Raw genomic sequence first — 16,193 nt, forward strand, 5'->3', positions numbered from 1 at the left:
CATTTCTGCCTCATTTTGAAAGCTGACATTGCTGCTTGCACCTCTGAAACCTGCAGCCATCCCTCTGCAGCTCATCCAAATGGTGTCTGCCAGAAGCTGGACGTGCCCCTGCCTCTCTCCACCACATCAGACACACTCAGGTGCCTTGGTGGCCACAGGCTGTGACTTCATTAGCAGCATTCCCAGCTTTGCCATCCTTGCTCCACTCATGTTCCAGCCTGACCCTGGGAAGGCAGGACAGGAACCAGGAGGACAACCCAGGTCATCCTCTGTCACACCTGCACCCTGCTCACATCTCCTCAGGCTGTTTCCAAGGCAAAAAGCTTTAAGCTGGGGTTTGGTTTGGGATTTTCTCCCCTCCCCCAGCACCTTCCCCCAAGGGTTTCTGCACCCCCGTGGTAACCAGCCACCCCGGAATGGCTGGGAGGCACCTGGGGAAGGCCAAGGCCAGGGGCTGGAAGGCAGTGAGGCAGCAAGTGAAAGTGGATTCTGGGTGAAGCAGGCCCTGGGCAGCACCTCTGTCTTGTAGCTTTGGCACCAGCACAGAGGTGACAAAGAGGAAGGAAACCACGGTGTGTGCAGAGCTCCCACTGGAACAAAACTGGAGGAGGGTCACCCCACATGGGACCCCACAGTCCACCCTGACCAGAGCCCAGCTTGCTCTAACACACATCCCCCTCCATCCAAAGCCCAGCTTGCCCAAGGTGCAAAAAGAAGGCCAACACGGGTGGTGGAGAGCAGCTGGTGTGGGCAGATCCCAGCCCCATCTCTCAGAGGGGCCCCCACACACGTGGGGATTGCTGGGCTGGCATTTCCCAGCACCACCAGGAACTGTTCCACCTGGAATCACCGGGTGCTCTGCGGTTTTGGAAAGTCACTTTTCTCACCAGGGTATCAGTTCTCAAAACCCCCACAAAGAAATCCACTGCCTCGTGCTTCCTCCTGTGCTGCCAGGGCTGCCCCAGTGCCCCCCTGCTCAAGAGCACCCAGACTGCTCCGGATGCCAAACCTGCAGAATTTTGAAGCCAGGCTAAAATATTTTAGCGTCATTTGGTGCAGGGGGAGGAGCTGCCTGAAACTGACTCAGATCTACAGCTCCCTGCCTGGCTGAAGCTTTCTCTCCTGACAGCCTGGGCTGCCACTGCACATTTTCCTTCCAATTTCTTCAATGTGAGAGCTCCCTGCCCTACTTTTCTCAGTAAATAAAGCTCTGCATCCATTTGCTTTTTGCTGCTACAGAACCCTGGCAGCTCCAGGGCTGGTGTCTGACTGAAATGCTCATTTCAGGTGCTTTGCAGAGGTCCAATTCTCAGGCAGCCTGGGAGCAGTGAGTCACTGGGGCAGTGTGGGCTGGGAGCAGCAGCATGTGGGCAAGCCAGCAAGCTCCCAGGGAAGAGGCTCACCCAGACAGCCCCATGAGAGGCCCCAACTTCTTGGAAACACAACAAGCTGCCACAAGAGAGGAGGTGCAGCTCTCTCTGGGGTACCAGGGGCATTCATCCCTTTTGCCTTGCTGCTCTGGCTTTATCACACTTGTGCTTCAGCTCCTGCCTTAACTCCCCTATAACCTGGAGCAGCTGTGCTTCCCAGCAAGGGCTGAGGTTTACAAGCTCCCTCACTTCCCAGAGGGGCACAGTGACAACTCACATTACTCCCTGCTGACTTCTTCCTAAGCTAAGTTCCCAGACCCAGGCAGTGACTGCAGCTTCCTGGGAAGGGAGAGGTGAACTTCCAACCTGCAGACCCAACCCCGGGCCCAGCCAAACAGGTCCACCCTGCCCGGGGTCCCGTGCAGAGCTGTCCCATCACCTACCCGTGTCTCAATCCTAACCATGGGGCCAGAGGACAAGGTCACTTGGGGCTGGGGAAGAGATCCTGATGTGTCTGCAGCGTTGAAGCAGCTCCAGCAGGGCCATCCCTGGCTCCAGGGAGGGGGCACAACCCAGGAAGCTGGTACAGAGCAGAAGGTGCTGAGATACAGCAGAAAATGGAGCTGTACCTGAGGTGCTCAGCAGCTTCATCCCGGGCCGTGGCCATGCTCCCACGCTGTTCCACAAAGCCGTGCTGCCACCCCGTGGCACTGGCAGGGGAAGGCTGGCCATGGCCACTGCTGCTGATCCATCTCCCTTAATCCCAACATCCTTCCAACCTGGCTGGACTTGAAACCTCACTTCCCAGACCCATCTCCCTCCAGCTGGAGAAAGAGCCACCCAGTTCATCCTCCTTGACCTCTTTTATTCTGAACTTGTCAGCTCTCCCATGGCTGCCCAGACAGTGCCAGCTGCAGCTTTCTTGGACCATTCTGCAGGGGGTGAATGCACCCTGGGGGGATCCCAGCTCACAGCTGGTCCAAAACTTCCCCCCAGGGCCCAGAGATGCACACACAAAATGTCTGAACATCCTGTAGTTATGCCCTGGGCTGCCACAGACCTGACCCAGTGGGCATTTGCAGGGTACAGCTGCTGCCCAGTCCCTGCAACCAAACCAGTCTGGAGGATATTTACCGGGTAACTCAAGTGCTTTGGCCATTGCCCAGGGATGTGTGAATGTAACAGTCAACTCCCTCCTCAGCCCCAGGACATCAGCTTGCTGCTCAACCTGACCCCAGGCCAGGGCCTGAAGCACTCTCAGCCCTTCCCACAGAAGTCCATCTGCACCAGGAGGCATCTGCAGCAGCCCAGAGCTCACCACCAACTTGAGTCTGTCCTGGTCTGCACTGAACACTCTGAGTTCAGCATCACATCTGCAAGTCCCCAAGAGAACCAGAGCTTAGGATGTCTTTCTCTGCATTGTTTCCTCTCAGCCAATGCTGTGGCCCCCACACAGCCACCCCACACTCGTGGCAGTCTGCTCCAGCTGCATGTCTGCTCCAAAACCCCACAGGAAGCCAAGCTCTGGCTGACCTGTAGCACTTGGCACTCCTCTTTTTTGGGGCCAACTCGACAAACCAGAGCAGGACAGAGCACGTGTCCTCTGCACTCCTGAAAGCACCACACACCTTCTGCTGCAGCTGCCTCCATGGCAGGACAAATGCAGTTTTCAGGCTGTATTGGTTTTACACGATTTGTCTACAGAAGAGAAACCCTGAACTTTCTTTCCATCTACAGGATTATCTCAGAAAAAAAAAATAGAAAATGCTTACTTCACAGATCTACTGATCAACTCTGCCCTTGGACAAACCTTCCTGATCAGTGACTGCCACTCCACTGGAACAAAACAAATGAAGCAAGAGCCATCAGGTAAGGAGGCCAAACCTCTCAGGAGCCCGTGCAGTGAGACACTGCCCAACCTGACTGATATGTGCACAGTGACAGCCAGATCTCTACAAACACGAGGCTGGGTGGGCTTTTCCAGCCCTGCTTGTCCACCCCATCTGTCTGCAAGGCTGCCTCCCAGCCACCAGCAACAGGCTCATACTGCTCTGCCTGCCCTGGAGGACAGCAATGGCCAGTGGAAAGTCCTTCAAGCCTGCTTCCACATCCATGAACTGTCACCCCTGAGAACTACTTCTGCATGAAATACTCAAAATCATCTTATCTATCCCATCCAGCCATGAGCTGTAAGGCACAAATCTCCAGTCTGCTTGTTCCAACAGTATAGGATATTCAGTTCAGCCAAGGAAGGATCTCAGTGTGGTCCATAACATCAGAAGTGATGGCAATCCCAGGCTCCAGACAGTCTGACAGGCAAGGGGCTGAGTGTGAAACCCCTCACCACCCCATCCTCTCCCTGCAGCCCATGGAACGAGTGACTGAGCACACAGACTCCACTCCGTGCAGGCAGCAAGTTTTATTGGAGTACTTACATAGCTATATCCCAACTCCCCTCTTTTCCACACCAACTGTAAAGAAAGCTCATGCATCACCACTGAACACTGCTTTCCCAGACCCACTCACACCCCTCCCCCTTCTAATGGCTCCAAAAAATGTCTGTGTGGGCAAAGGAGGTCTGGCAGAGTTCAGAGCTACTGAAGGAGGAGCTGAGCCACCAAGCTCCCTCTGTGCCCAGGCTCACCTGCCCACCTGATAAAGCTAAAAGGTTTTGGAGCAGTGCCCCAGGTGTCCACTGCCCCTCTGAATGTAACTCCTTAGGTTTTTATAGCTGTGTCTCGGGACTTGTAAGCCACACCACGGCTCTTCAGCTCTCGGACGATCCCTGCAGCAAGGACACAAAACACATTTCAGTATTCTTTAGGCATGAAAAAACCTGGCTGCCCTGTCATATAACCTTCACTGCAGAGAGTAAGAAATGGGCAGTTATCTTAATTTCTTCTCACAGAACTATTGAGAGTGTTTCCTCCTTGTCTAAATGCCCAGATAGAGCTCCCAAACATCATCGCTCATTTTGCTTGGAGAAAAAAAAACACATGGAGATTTTATTGACATTATTTCCTATCTGAAAAATGTTTGGGTATTATAACTGCACTGGTCAGGTCAAGCTCTTAATGGTGCTTTTTGAGTATCTTTCAGTCCCTTTCATCACCAGTCTGTATGTCCCATCTTCTCAGCAACCCCTTAAGAATACAGGCAGCAGAAGAGCAGCAGAGTGCTCAGCAGCACCAAGGAACAGCCAGATGAGAGCACACAAGGCCCAGAGGAGCAGGTCAGAAACAAGGAGCCTGGGAGTGCAGACACAAGCACAACTTTCACCCTGGGGACAGGGGTTGGCAGCACTTGGGGACAGGGCACAGGTCAGGAGTCTGCTGCAGGGATATGCAGAGGGCAGGGCTCTCAGCTGGATGGATGACAGTTTCTGCATTACAGAGGTGAGGCCAACCCTCCACACCCTTCACTCCACTTATAAATGCACAAACCCCACCTCAGCCTTCAGTGATGATGGCCTCATGTGATGATGGATCAGCTCACCAAGGCAGATATACCAGCACCCTGTCCTGCAGAACTCTCTTCTATGGACAAACCTTGTGTTTCCCTGTGCTGAATGGTTTGAAACACGTTCCCTTTCTGGAGTCACCTTTTAATCAGCCTGCCTGGTACTACTTTAGTCAGCAGCACCTTCAATACCAGCCTCTGGCAGGCATACTGCTGTGTGACTGCAGGAGAAAACTTCTCTGCAGAACCCTGACAGCACCCTCCAGGGCAGCACCCACCTCACAAACTCCTCTACCCACACGGTGTGTGCTCTGTTCACAAGACATGGTGCTTGCTGAGCCCCCAAATCCTGGTTTCATCACACAGGCACAGCACAATGCACTGCTCGCTTTGTCACCTCCAGCAGTGTGACAGCCCCAACACCCAGCCTGCAGGACAGCCCCCCAGCTGCTCCACACAAGCTGTCAGCATTACCTTGGGGCAGGCGGCCGGTGACAGACACTGCGTACACACCTGGCTTGAAGTTACCTGGTGGAAAGAGAAGATGGAGTCAGGAGCAGCCAGGTGGGCAAGTGTCCCTGCCAGCCTCTGCCTGTGCAGATGCCCCCTCATCGGGAACAGAAACCCCCTGCCCAGCCTGCATAGCAACTCCCACTGCCCCCGGGAAGAGTCAGCTGCAGAAAAAGGATCTCCGGTTCCCAAAAAAACCACTCACTGATCCGCTGCCACTTGGAGACCCAGCTGTCCTCAGGGCTCATCATGGCGATGATCCTGCAGGAGGGATGGGAGTGAGGGGTCGTGTCCCTGCCAAGTGACAACAGCAGAGCCACCACGGTGTTCCCAGGTACCCCGGGAACCCCGGCCAGGGCCTCACTCACCCGTCAAAGGAGGAGCTGGTGCAGTCGTAGACCATCTCTCGGTTGCCCTTCATCTGCAGGTAGGCATCGCAGTTGTCGCAGCCATCGTACTCAAACTGGTCGATGGTCTGAGGGGGGACAGAGCCATCAGCGCGGGGCCGGGAGAGCGGGGCCGAACCCGGGGAGGCCGCGGGGGCTGGGGGAGGGAAGGGAGAGGTGGGACAGGGCCGGAGAGAGGAAGGGCAGAGCCGGGGAAAGGAGGGAGCCCTGGGAAGGGGAGCAAGGGGGAAGCGCCCAGAGGCCGAGGGAGGCCGGAGCCGGGAGGTAGGCGGGGAAGAAGGGCCCGGAATGGCGGAGAAAGACGAGGCCGGGCGGGGAAGGCCTGGGCTCGGTTGCAGAGCAGTCCCGGTCCCGGTCCCAGTCTCGATCTCGATCCCGGTCCCGGTCCCGGTCGCACCTTGACGAGAGAGCAGAGCAGGCAGGCCCGGAGGTGCCGCAGGTCCTTCGGAACAGTCTCCAGCGCCATCGCCTCCGCACCCGCCCCGCAGCCGCGCAGCCGCAGAGCGGGGCCGGGGCGGTCCAGGGGCGGTCCCGGTGGCTGAGGCCGCTGGGGACAGAGGGGACCGGGCTGGGCTGGGGGTGGTACCGAGCAGGGCTGGAGGTGGTACCGGGCCGGGCTGGGGATGGCACCGGGCAGGGCCGGGGGTGGTACCGGGCAGGGCTGGGGGTGGTACCGGGTCCGGGGCTCCCCGCTCCGGGAGGTTCATCAGCTCAGCCCCCGTGTCTCGGTGCAATAACAAAACCAGGCGAGCAGACCGGATACGTGGATAAATATATTAGTAAATAAATATATTTCTGAGCACATCACCATATTCACACATCTTTGTTTCTATCAGACATAAATACACGGTTTTGCATATATATAAAACGTTTTTTTTTTCCTTTTTTTGGGGGGTCATAATTTATTCCCAAGCCCCGAGAGCCAGGACTGACTCAGGTGAAAAAACAAAAACAAAACAAAAAAAAAACCGACAAAAAAACCAACCAAACAAAAAAACCAGCATCAACAAAACTCATATTCACATTTGAAAAGGATCTGAACATTATAAAAAGAGCAGAGGCTCTGTGCAGGAAGGAGGAGGTCCGGCAGCCCAGCACAGGGTCCGTCTCGGTGGGGCGGGAGGTCCTGGGAAGCCTCGGTCCCGGGGGAAGAGCTGGGGCTCCCGTTTCGGAGGGAAGGACCCGGGGATGTTCTGGCTTTCATCAGCTTTCTGCTGGGGCCTTGGACGCAACGAAGGAAAACGAGGACTGCTTCATTGCAACGATGCTGAAAAAATTCAGTGACAGAGCCCAAGGGTACTGAGCATTCAGAAGCATCACTCTGAAGTCAGAGGTACAGAACTAAGAGGAGCTACTCCCCATTTTCTCAGACATTGCTTCTTTCCCTCCAGGCAGCCAAGGATGGGGGTCCATCTACTGAAGACAATCTTAAAAAACACCTTCTCTGAGAGTTCCTCCCTCTCCTCTCACCTGAGAGCCCACCAAGGCAGACATGCACACTCTCATTCAGCTCAGCAAGCCCTGAGGAGGAGGGTCCAGTTTCTAGGATGGCCATTTTCTAGATGAAAAGAAGAAGCAGCATAACATCAGGAAAGGAAAAATACTTTAAAGAAGATATTGCCCTGCACAGCCTGGTAATACTGCAGTGGGGAGTGGAATGGTTGTGTTAGTGCTGACCACTCTCTCCAAGAAGCTTTGGGCTTGCTGCAGATTCAGAGCCCTCCTTTTTTTTTAAAGGTAAGGAGGGAAAGAGAGGAGGACTTTTATACTGCAGACCAGATACTCATTCCCTTGAGGCAGTGAAATGCATCCCTGGAGGCTCTCAGCCTTCTTGACTCCTAAGGAAACAAATGGGGGAACCCAGACCTCATGAGCTCTGTCAAGTCACCTGAGCCCTCTAGGATGGGCAAGGATGCAGGGAGCTGGTTGAGATAAGGCATGGACCATGTGCACAAGAAGTTAAATATGGGAATCTAAACACACTCCTGATTTTTTTTTTTCCTTGAACACTGACTTCCCTGCAAGGCAAGAAAACATTTGGGCTTGTGCCTTCTGCCTGACAAGCAAGAAGATCCTGGAAAGGTTAAAATATAAGTCTGCTGGATGAAAGAGATTCGTCTGTTCTCTAGCCTGGAAGGTCCTGCAGTGGCTTGATCATGGGAGACAACAAGTAAACACTAGCAAGGGAATAATATTTTGTTTAAACCAGTGCTATTGGCTGAGTTTTAATACCAACCTTTGAATGTCAGTGACAGGAGCTGGGACAAAGATGCCTTTTTCAAAGACTAAAGGCAGCAAACCCCATTAAAAAGCTTTCCTCACCAATGAGGGAAGACAGAGGTGTGATTATCCTGACTACATAACCAGGATGCTCTCTTGAACTGGAGAAGAAGCTGCTTCTTCAAAGACAGAAAGCTTCCTGAGCACTGAGCAGACAGGGGAAGGCTGTTCCTGCAGTGTCAGAAGTTACCTTCAGGTTCAGTGTTCTATCCTCATCAATTCTTCTCTGGAACCACTTGGTGCCACATAAATGTGCCCTTCATGTAGGAATCTGGCAAATTCTTTGGCCTGAATAATCATTTAGGGCATTAACTCAACAGTCTAATTCCCTGATATATGAATACTGTTTGGGTTCTATATATTTTGGGATCAAAACTAGATGATCATTAAGGTTCCTCCAACCCAAACCATGCTGTGTTTTGAATTTGGCTTATTTTATTTTACTTGGGATGTCCCCAAGTTATGAGACGTGGGAAATAAGAACTACTGACATTCAAAAAACCCCCAAACCTACAAATGGGAGGGGAAAAAATGTAATAAAATGAGAATCTGGCAATTTCTCAAGTTTTCTCTCTCTATCAACAAAATTTTAGAAAAGGCAGAAGGGTATTTTGAAAAAAATCCTTTCCAGAATCATTTCAGGTGTCTCAGAAATATGATGATAAGGCTGGCTGATGAATGAGGCTCTGCTCTGCATTTATTTTGGATGCTTTTGCTGGGAGATCCAGAGGGGGAGGGAGGAAAGAGAAACAGGAGCCAAGAGAACTCAAGGATTTTCTGTGACTACTGTGAAGGGGCATTTCAGGCTTGAAATATGCTCAACAAATGAGCTGTTCCCAACAGGGCTGGGCATCACACCTATTTTGAGGGTAGGTGGGGGAGTCAGAGGATGAGTAAGAGACTTGTTCACATTGGCAGATGAGAGGATGGATCCTTTGCAATGGAAAGAGTCTGACCTAGCTCCTTCCCAAATGTGCTGACATTGTCCTCATGTCTTCACCTCTCCTGGTGGCAAAACACAGCAAAGGACTGAAATGGCATCAGCTGAGGGACAACGAAGTGATCAAAAGTGGTGACACTGTTGGTTTCTAATGAAGTCAGAAGAATCACCCTGCAAGGCATACCTGTGAGTGGTGAGATGAAGAACAGCTTGTTCCCATGTAAGAATGGAAAAGTTAAATGAATTCTGGCTTTTGACCTAAGTGAGGAAATGAAGTCAGTAGCTACTAGGCCACAGAAAGTAATTTCTGCAGCTTTTGGACTTGAAGGTTTGTTTATTTTTGAAGTGTTTAGCAAAACCTTCTGTGGCATGAAGATGCCAAAATAGCAGCTTGCACTCACTCCACGAGCTCTCCAGCTGCTCACCAAGACTGATCCCTGAGTGAGCCAGCAGGCAGATGCCCCAGGATGAAGATGGACTGCCCGTGCCTTCAGAGGAGAAAGGGACCTGGAGAGCACAGCTCTGTGTTTGTGTGATCATCACATGTGAGGAGACCACAAGTGTCACGTTGCTGATCTGCAGTCTGCAGCTTGGTGTGGGCCATGCAGGTCAGGGATGGTGCAGAGAGCAAGATGTGAGCTCCCTGCAAGTGGCACACTGAACATCTTAGTCCACTCCAGCTCTCCAGTGAGCAAATGGGCCAGTGTTTTATTAAACTGAGTGTTCATGGACATCCTGCACCTCCTCTTCAGAACCTACATTCCAAAAAAAAAAGGAAAAAGAAAAGTGTTAGCTATAACCAGCTGAACATTCCTGGGCTCTGCAGCTTCCTTGAGCATGCAATGCAGGGAACAGATGCTGCTGCATTTTTTTTATATAAATATATTTATATTTATATATATAAAGTGCCTATCACCATAGTGATAAACATTCTTTGGAACCACTCTGACAGCAGAGATAAGAACAGGAGTCAGCCTGTTAGTACCTCAGCACTTCTGTTTCCAACCAATTTAAAAAAAAAAAAAAAAAAAAAAAAGAAAAAAAGTGAAAGCCATTAAGTTTCTCCAAGTATTTTAAAGGGACATTTCTGACCACCTCCCCAGTCACATTATTCCTCAGAGTTAAAGCACAATAAAACATAAAGGTATGACATCAAACTTTTCTTGAAATATTTCAGGAGACACAGGCTAAGGGCATGGTTTACCTGAGGATTCACATTGCTAGTAGATGTTTGCTTTTGAGGCTTTTTGATGTTTGTTCTCTGAGGAAAATCTGCACAGGCATTTAAAAACCTCCTAGCAACAGAAAATGACACCAAGTCATATCACAAGGTGCCACCACAGCATCTTCCAGGGACAAGGACAGCAGAAACTCCAGACAAGGAAAGCAGACTGGAAGTGATGTGTGTGCAGGAAAGGGATGGCACACGTGTGTCCTGATGTTCAAGAGGTTGCACAAATTGCTTCAGAGTCCCAAACAAGAGAAACCAAATGAGTGGGGATTGGCCACAAATCCCTCATGCCCAGCCAGGACTGCAGCTCATGCTTTTCACCAGCACTTTCTGCCTGGGGAATTACTGACAGGCAAGTGATGAGGAATTTGCTCTGACCCATCACACAGAAGGGTTGCCTGGAAATGGTGCACCCTGAGTTAGTGCTTCAGACAGAGCTTTCCCCTCCCAGTGACTGGGAGGGACACACACACCATGGGCCCTTTCCCAGGTGTCTCTCAAGTCTGCCCAGAGCTTTCACGCAGGGTCAGCGTAGCCCAGTAACAGCATCCATGCATCATTTTTCACAGTTCCCTTTTCCTGAATGTTCCTGAGGTCAAAAGGAAACAGGTGCCCATACAGATACAGAGAGCAATTCAAAACAACTTTTCCACCCAATCACAGAAATTTCCCATTTGTTAAAAAGACCCAATTGTAGGAACAGGACCTCTCAATACTCAATGTATGGGTAGAAAACAAATGAGATTCTGCTTTGAAAATGTAGATAATTGATGTGGGAGAACTAATACCCACAGTGTTACACATTTATGTGTAGAGGGATGGTCCCAGGAGCAGAAGACAGAGCCTGAGTGTATCTGGTGTTTGTTATCTGTGTCACTGCAACATTTCCTAAGCCACTGCCAACACATCAGCTTGTGTGTTATGCAAAAGAGACTCTGTGAACAGTCAGATGCCCTGAGCCTCAAATACTGTTACTTAAATATTTTCTGAAAACGAGGCCTGTGTGAGTGTTCCCTGTTACAAAAATGGAAAGGAAGGTTAAGAAAAGGTCTTTAATTGGGAGATGTGGTTGAGTCTCAGCTGCAGAACTGTTCATTGAGACCCACACAGGGCTATGGCCTGAAGGAGCACATTTTGATGATACAAAAGAAACCTTGGTGTTTGGGTATTAGGTTCCAATGGTGGTCTTTTTCTGCCTTCTAATCCCTCTCCCCCTCTCTCAAACACAGAACATGAAAGAGAACAGCTAGAGAGGAGATGGAGGAGAAGGAGAGGATGCTGAGAGTGTGCTGCAGGAGGTGAGACTACCCAGAGAAATTAAGAGATTTCATCAGCCTGTGCTGTGCTGGGATGAGTCATGAATGCTGAGGTGGTTTAGGAAGCCAGGTAGCTGGAATTCCCTGCTATTCTCCTGACTTCTCTTAGAAGGACCCATTCAGCACTGAGGATTGATGCTTCCTCCTGCTTCCAGGAAGAGAAGCAGGGATGTTATCTTTGTGCAGACTCCACCAAGCAAAGGTGGCAGAGGTGTTCAAGGAAGTGGCATAAACTCCAAGACCACACAAGCACCTTTGGGATCATCTAGGGCACCCTGGCCATGGTGCAGGCAGCATTATTCCCTGTGATTCCAGTGCATGGCACTGCCTGCATCAGTGGAGTTTCTCCAGGGGCTGTGGACCAAAGAAGGCAACAAAAGTGATCACAGCACTGGAACATCTCTCCTAGGAGGACAGGCTGAGAGAGTTGGAGTTGTTCAGCCAGCAGGGAGACCTTATTGTGACCTTTCAAAGGGGACCTATAAGAAAGACAGAACAGCCTTTTCAGCAGGGCCTGTTATGATAGGACAAGGAGTAATGGTATTGATGTGAAAAAGGAGAGATTCAGAGTAGATATTAGGAAGAAATTGCTCACAATGAGAGGGGTGAGACACTGGCCCAGGTTGCCCAGAGAGGTTGTGGGTGTCCCATCCCTGGAAACATTCAAGGTCAGGTTGGTCATGCTGTAAGTAACCTGGCCTAGTTGAAGATGTCCCTGCTGACTGCAGGGGAGGGTTGGACTAGATGGCCTTTAAAGACCCCTTCCAACCCAAACCATCCTGTGATCCTGTGATTCTGTAGGATTCAGCTTCACTGTGCAGTGGGTGAGGCAAGCACACACCTGGAGGGTGCAACACCCCCCAGGAGCTCCATCAGCTTCTGGAAGCCCTGGTTTAGGGACTTCCTGAGCCAGAGAGTCCATTTGCATCTCTGCATTTGATAACTCTTGATCTAGGCTCTCAACTCCATTTTACTTCTGGCACTTACATCCTCTGGGCAACGAGCACCAGTTTCACTACACACTGTGTGTTACCTTATTGGGTCTTTTAAAGTTCCTGGTTCCCATCTGATGTCACCACTTGTTTCATTATGAGCACCAGTGAGTGCCTCTCACTTGACTTCCCTGCACTCCTGATTTCATATCCTCTCTTTCATATCCTCTGCTAATCATTTTTTTCCATGTGAAAGTCTCTGTATCTTTCTGTTTTCTCAGAAAAAACCTCATTACTGTGATTGTGCTTGATACCTATCTACACTTCTCCCAAGCCTGCTGTATCTTTTTTGGAGAAGTGGTGATCAGTGGTGGGCTGCAGCTGTGAAAACACCAGGCTTGTGCAGCTGCATAATGGCACTTTCTATTTGTCCCACATTTGTTCCCAGGTAGCTCCTAATAATGATTTGATTTTCACTCCAAAGTAGTTCTGCTTTTATGTGGGATTTCATCCAGCCTGATAACTCAGGAACAGGAGATCCTTCTGTAACTTTTTGTAATCAGTTTTAAAGCTGATAATCCTGAAGGATTTTGTCTTTTATAAACTTTCTTATCTTCTCTCTTTGTCCAAGATAAATATGAGCTTGCTGAAAGGTGCAGAATCCTTCTCTGAGTAACCTTCCTCCATTAAGGCTGATGTGCACTTGGTATCTTTTTTCTTTAACAAGTTCATTACCTATGAAAACATTTTATCTAATATTCCTGAAGACTAAAAGACCTGTGAGGTGTTGTATCTCTCTACAAGAGATATACCACCTCCCCTGGTTTTCATATCTAGCTTTGTACTTACAAGTCAGACCCTGTATTTGAATTTTTAACAATTTTCTTGGCAGGAAAGTCAGGCTCATCACTCTGTGGCTCCAGCTATTTCAAGCTGATATTGACCTCAGCTCTTCCTTGGCATGGTTACAGACCACACTCCACATTCATGATTTAGCATTCTGTGCCTGGATGAGTGATCTCTAGTCCTGCCATTTTAGGACTGTCCACTTTATTACTGATGCTCAAAGTGATGATTTGATTTAGGAGGGATCCTCTCCTCCCTGCCCTGCACAGAGATTTGCCTGGGTGAGAACCTCCTCGAGCACTTCCACTCTGATCACCAATGTCATCAGGTCACTTTGCTCTTTGGAGATGCAGTCACAGCCCCTGAACATCCATCCCAGACCTGTGTTACTACCTGGGGCTGCAGAAACTCTGGCAGCCTTCTGCCCTCTGATGGAGCTGAAAACATTTGCACTAATAGTCTCTCTCTTTTTTACAAGGTGTTCACAGAAATCTCTCCTGGCCTGCACCACCATGGCTCTGCACTTGGCTTTGCATCCAGCTCCTTTTTGATTTCTTTCTCTAGCTGCATTTTCACCTTGGAAGAACAGCTTCTTGCTTCTAAGTGCCCTCTCTGCTCTGCTGCTTGGCCAGCCCATTTCTGGGGCTTTAAATGATCCCAGTGCCTAAAGGCATCTTATTCTTTTGGCTGCTTCTTTTAGTATTACTTAAAGAAGCCTCTTCTGTCTATGTAGGCTTCTCTTTTGCAGCCTGTGCTAAAGCTCTGTGTTATAACTCTCATGCCTTACTCCTCGTGAGATAAAGTTGGGGATTTTGGTGTTACTTCTCATTGGACTTTACAATCTCCTTAATGTGTAGGGTCCCTCCCATGCCACCAGAAGACCACACTCTTCTCTAATTTCATCTGTGAATTATAGGATCCTACTATTTGTTGGGTTTTGTTTGTTTGTTGTTTAAATTCCATTTCTGAAAAGTTTATGTCAAAACTTTAATTTAAAGACAGGCTTTCTAATTCATCCACTTATTCACCCACTAGAGACATACATGTCTCTAGACACTCCTTGGTTTCCTTGTCTTTTTGTGTGTGTGTGTCCTACTTATATGGGATTGTCTATGAAGATTGTTCATTGCTTGCTTATTTATTGACATCCAGTCCCCTTCTAAGGTAAAGAACCAATGTGATTAGAACACAGTGGTTGTGCTATGTCAACCAGCATGTTTTCAGCTTGGTGCTTTTCTGCACAAGCCCTGCACGAGCTCCCACTCTTTTCAACTGTCCTCTGTTCCTAATAAAGTTAAATCCTTCATTTCTATGTATTTTCTCAGCCTTATAATCTGACTCCCTGGCTGGTCCTGGGAGCATTCACAGGAGCTACTGCAGTCAAATAGACACAGTCCCTTTCAAACACATTGGTCCTCTGTGATTCCAGCTCCTGATAAAGGGAGGTAAGACAGAATGAAGGCAAAGCACACTGGCACTGGCTCTGGGTAAGTGTCAGAGAACTTTCCTCCATCACCCTTCAGAGCACAGATCTGGCACTGCTGGGACAATCTACAGAGAGACAGAGGCATCAGAATCATGGAGTGGTTTGGGTTGGAAGGGACCTCAAATACCATCCAGTCCCAATCTCCTTGCCACAGGCAGGGACACCTCCCACAGTCCAGGGTGCTCCAAGCCCCATCCAACCTCCAACACTGCCAGGGATGGGGCAGCCACAGCTTCTCTGGGAAACCTGGCACAGGGGCTCAACACCTGCACAGCAAAAAATTTCTTGCCAATATCTCATCTCATCTCATCTCATCTCATCTCATCTCATCTCATCTCATCTCATCTCATCTCCATCTGCCCTCTTCTAGTTTGAAACCATTTGCCCTCACCCCATTACTCCATGTTCTTGTCCTAAGTCCCTCCCCAGCTTTCCTGGAGCCCCTTCAGGCACTGGAAGGTGCTCTAAGGTCTCCCCATTGCAGCCTTCTCTTCTCCAGGTTGAACAGCCCCAGTTCTCTCAGACTGTTTTCATAGGACACAGCACAGACCCGTGCAATGCTCTGGACACTGTAGCACCCAGCTACCCACATTAGGTGCACAGACCCCTGCTCTGGTGGCCTGGGGAGTCCTCCCAACTTCATTTTGAAACTGAAGCTCAAAGCAGCATGAAGGCATTCTCCTCAGGAGGGCTCTCCCCATGTGGAAGTCCCCTGCTGTGTTCCTGGGAGAGCTGTCCCCTGGCAATATCTCTCTGCCTGCTGCCTCCAGCTCAGGTGACACCAGCACTCAGAGCTACTTGCAAACCAGAGAGACATCTCCATGCTGCTGCCTTCTTATCTCTTGAAATGGCAGCATCCCTCCAGGCCCTTCAAGGAGCCTCCAGTATCACCTATCTGCAGTGCTAGGCACTTCTGTGCCTGGGAAAAAAAAAAAAAATTGTTCCTGGGAGTGTGGGAGCCCGGAGAGCCAGAGGCAGCCAGCCCCATGCTCCATCCTGTTCCCTGCTGCCTGGGTGTGGTGGAGGCCTGGACAGACCAGCATGGGGAGGAAGTCATTATCTCTGTGGCACAATGGGCACAGTGAGTCAGGAGTTTTAAGGCCAACTTTTGAAGAGAAATTAGGCAGCTAGATCTGTATTTGGTACCTAAATCAAAACGATTTGCCTGAGGATGTGCAATGAGTCAGTGGCAGGGAGAGGAAGGGAGCCAGGCTCTGCTGGCAGCCAGCACCTGCCCGTGCTGACTCTCAGGCTGCTGTACTCCAAGGACCCTGAGAGAGAAAGACCCAGGAGCTAAAAACTCAGCTGGGTTCTTTCAAACAGCCTTGTCTCAAACACATTTTCCCTCTCTCAGCAAGAGCTGCACAGCAGTTAGGCAAAGGGCCAAACTTAATTGCATCTGATTTCCAAAAGACA

At 50.0% G+C, this 16,193-nt stretch overlaps 2 protein-coding genes across 5 annotated transcripts in view; both read right to left on the reverse strand.

Moving 5' to 3' along the window:
* Positions 1 to 3,773: 3,773 nt before the first annotated feature.
* On the reverse strand, positions 3,774 to 6,289 carry SUPT4H1 (SPT4 homolog, DSIF elongation factor subunit). Its single transcript, XM_071765101.1, has 5 exons — positions 6,144 to 6,289; positions 5,708 to 5,814; positions 5,545 to 5,600; positions 5,304 to 5,357; positions 3,774 to 4,155 (listed from the first exon to the last, which is right to left on the reverse strand). The coding sequence occupies exons 1-5, from the start codon at positions 6,210 to 6,212 to the stop codon at positions 4,088 to 4,090; spliced, it is 354 nt and encodes a 117-aa protein (XP_071621202.1). The 5' UTR covers positions 6,213 to 6,289; the 3' UTR covers positions 3,774 to 4,087.
* A 217-nt stretch (positions 6,290 to 6,506) lies between these two features.
* The window catches only part of RNF43 (ring finger protein 43), a 66,648-nt gene continuing 56,961 nt past the window's right edge, over positions 6,507 to 16,193 (reverse strand). For 2 of the 4 annotated variants that reach the window (XM_071764934.1, XM_071764933.1), the window contains exon 9: positions 6,507 to 9,721. In XM_071764934.1, coding sequence (XP_071621035.1) covers positions 9,678 to 9,721 — 44 coding nt within the window. In that variant the 3' untranslated portion in view covers positions 6,507 to 9,677. Of the gene's footprint in view, positions 9,722 to 11,730; positions 11,868 to 16,193 lie in introns of those variants that run through there. The other 2 variants (XR_011730057.1, XM_071764932.1) reach the window with 2 other exon arrangements.

Source organism: Heliangelus exortis, chromosome 21, assembly GCF_036169615.1.
Source record: "Heliangelus exortis chromosome 21, bHelExo1.hap1, whole genome shotgun sequence".
Classification (NCBI taxonomy): Eukaryota; Metazoa; Chordata; class Aves; order Apodiformes; family Trochilidae; genus Heliangelus; species Heliangelus exortis.

Coding starts and splice junctions, on each gene's coding strand:
- SUPT4H1 (XM_071765101.1), bottom strand. CDS start 6,212: ATGGCGCTGGAGACTGTTCCGAAGGACCTGCGGCACCTCCGGGCCTGC. Junction 5,815..6,143: donor TGCTCTGCTCTCTCGTCAAG/GTGCGACCGGGA, acceptor GTCCCCCCTCAG/ACCATCGACCAGTTTGAGTA. Junction 5,601..5,707: donor ACCAGCTCCTCCTTTGACGG/GTGAGTGAGGCC, acceptor TCCCTCCTGCAG/GATCATCGCCATGATGAGCC.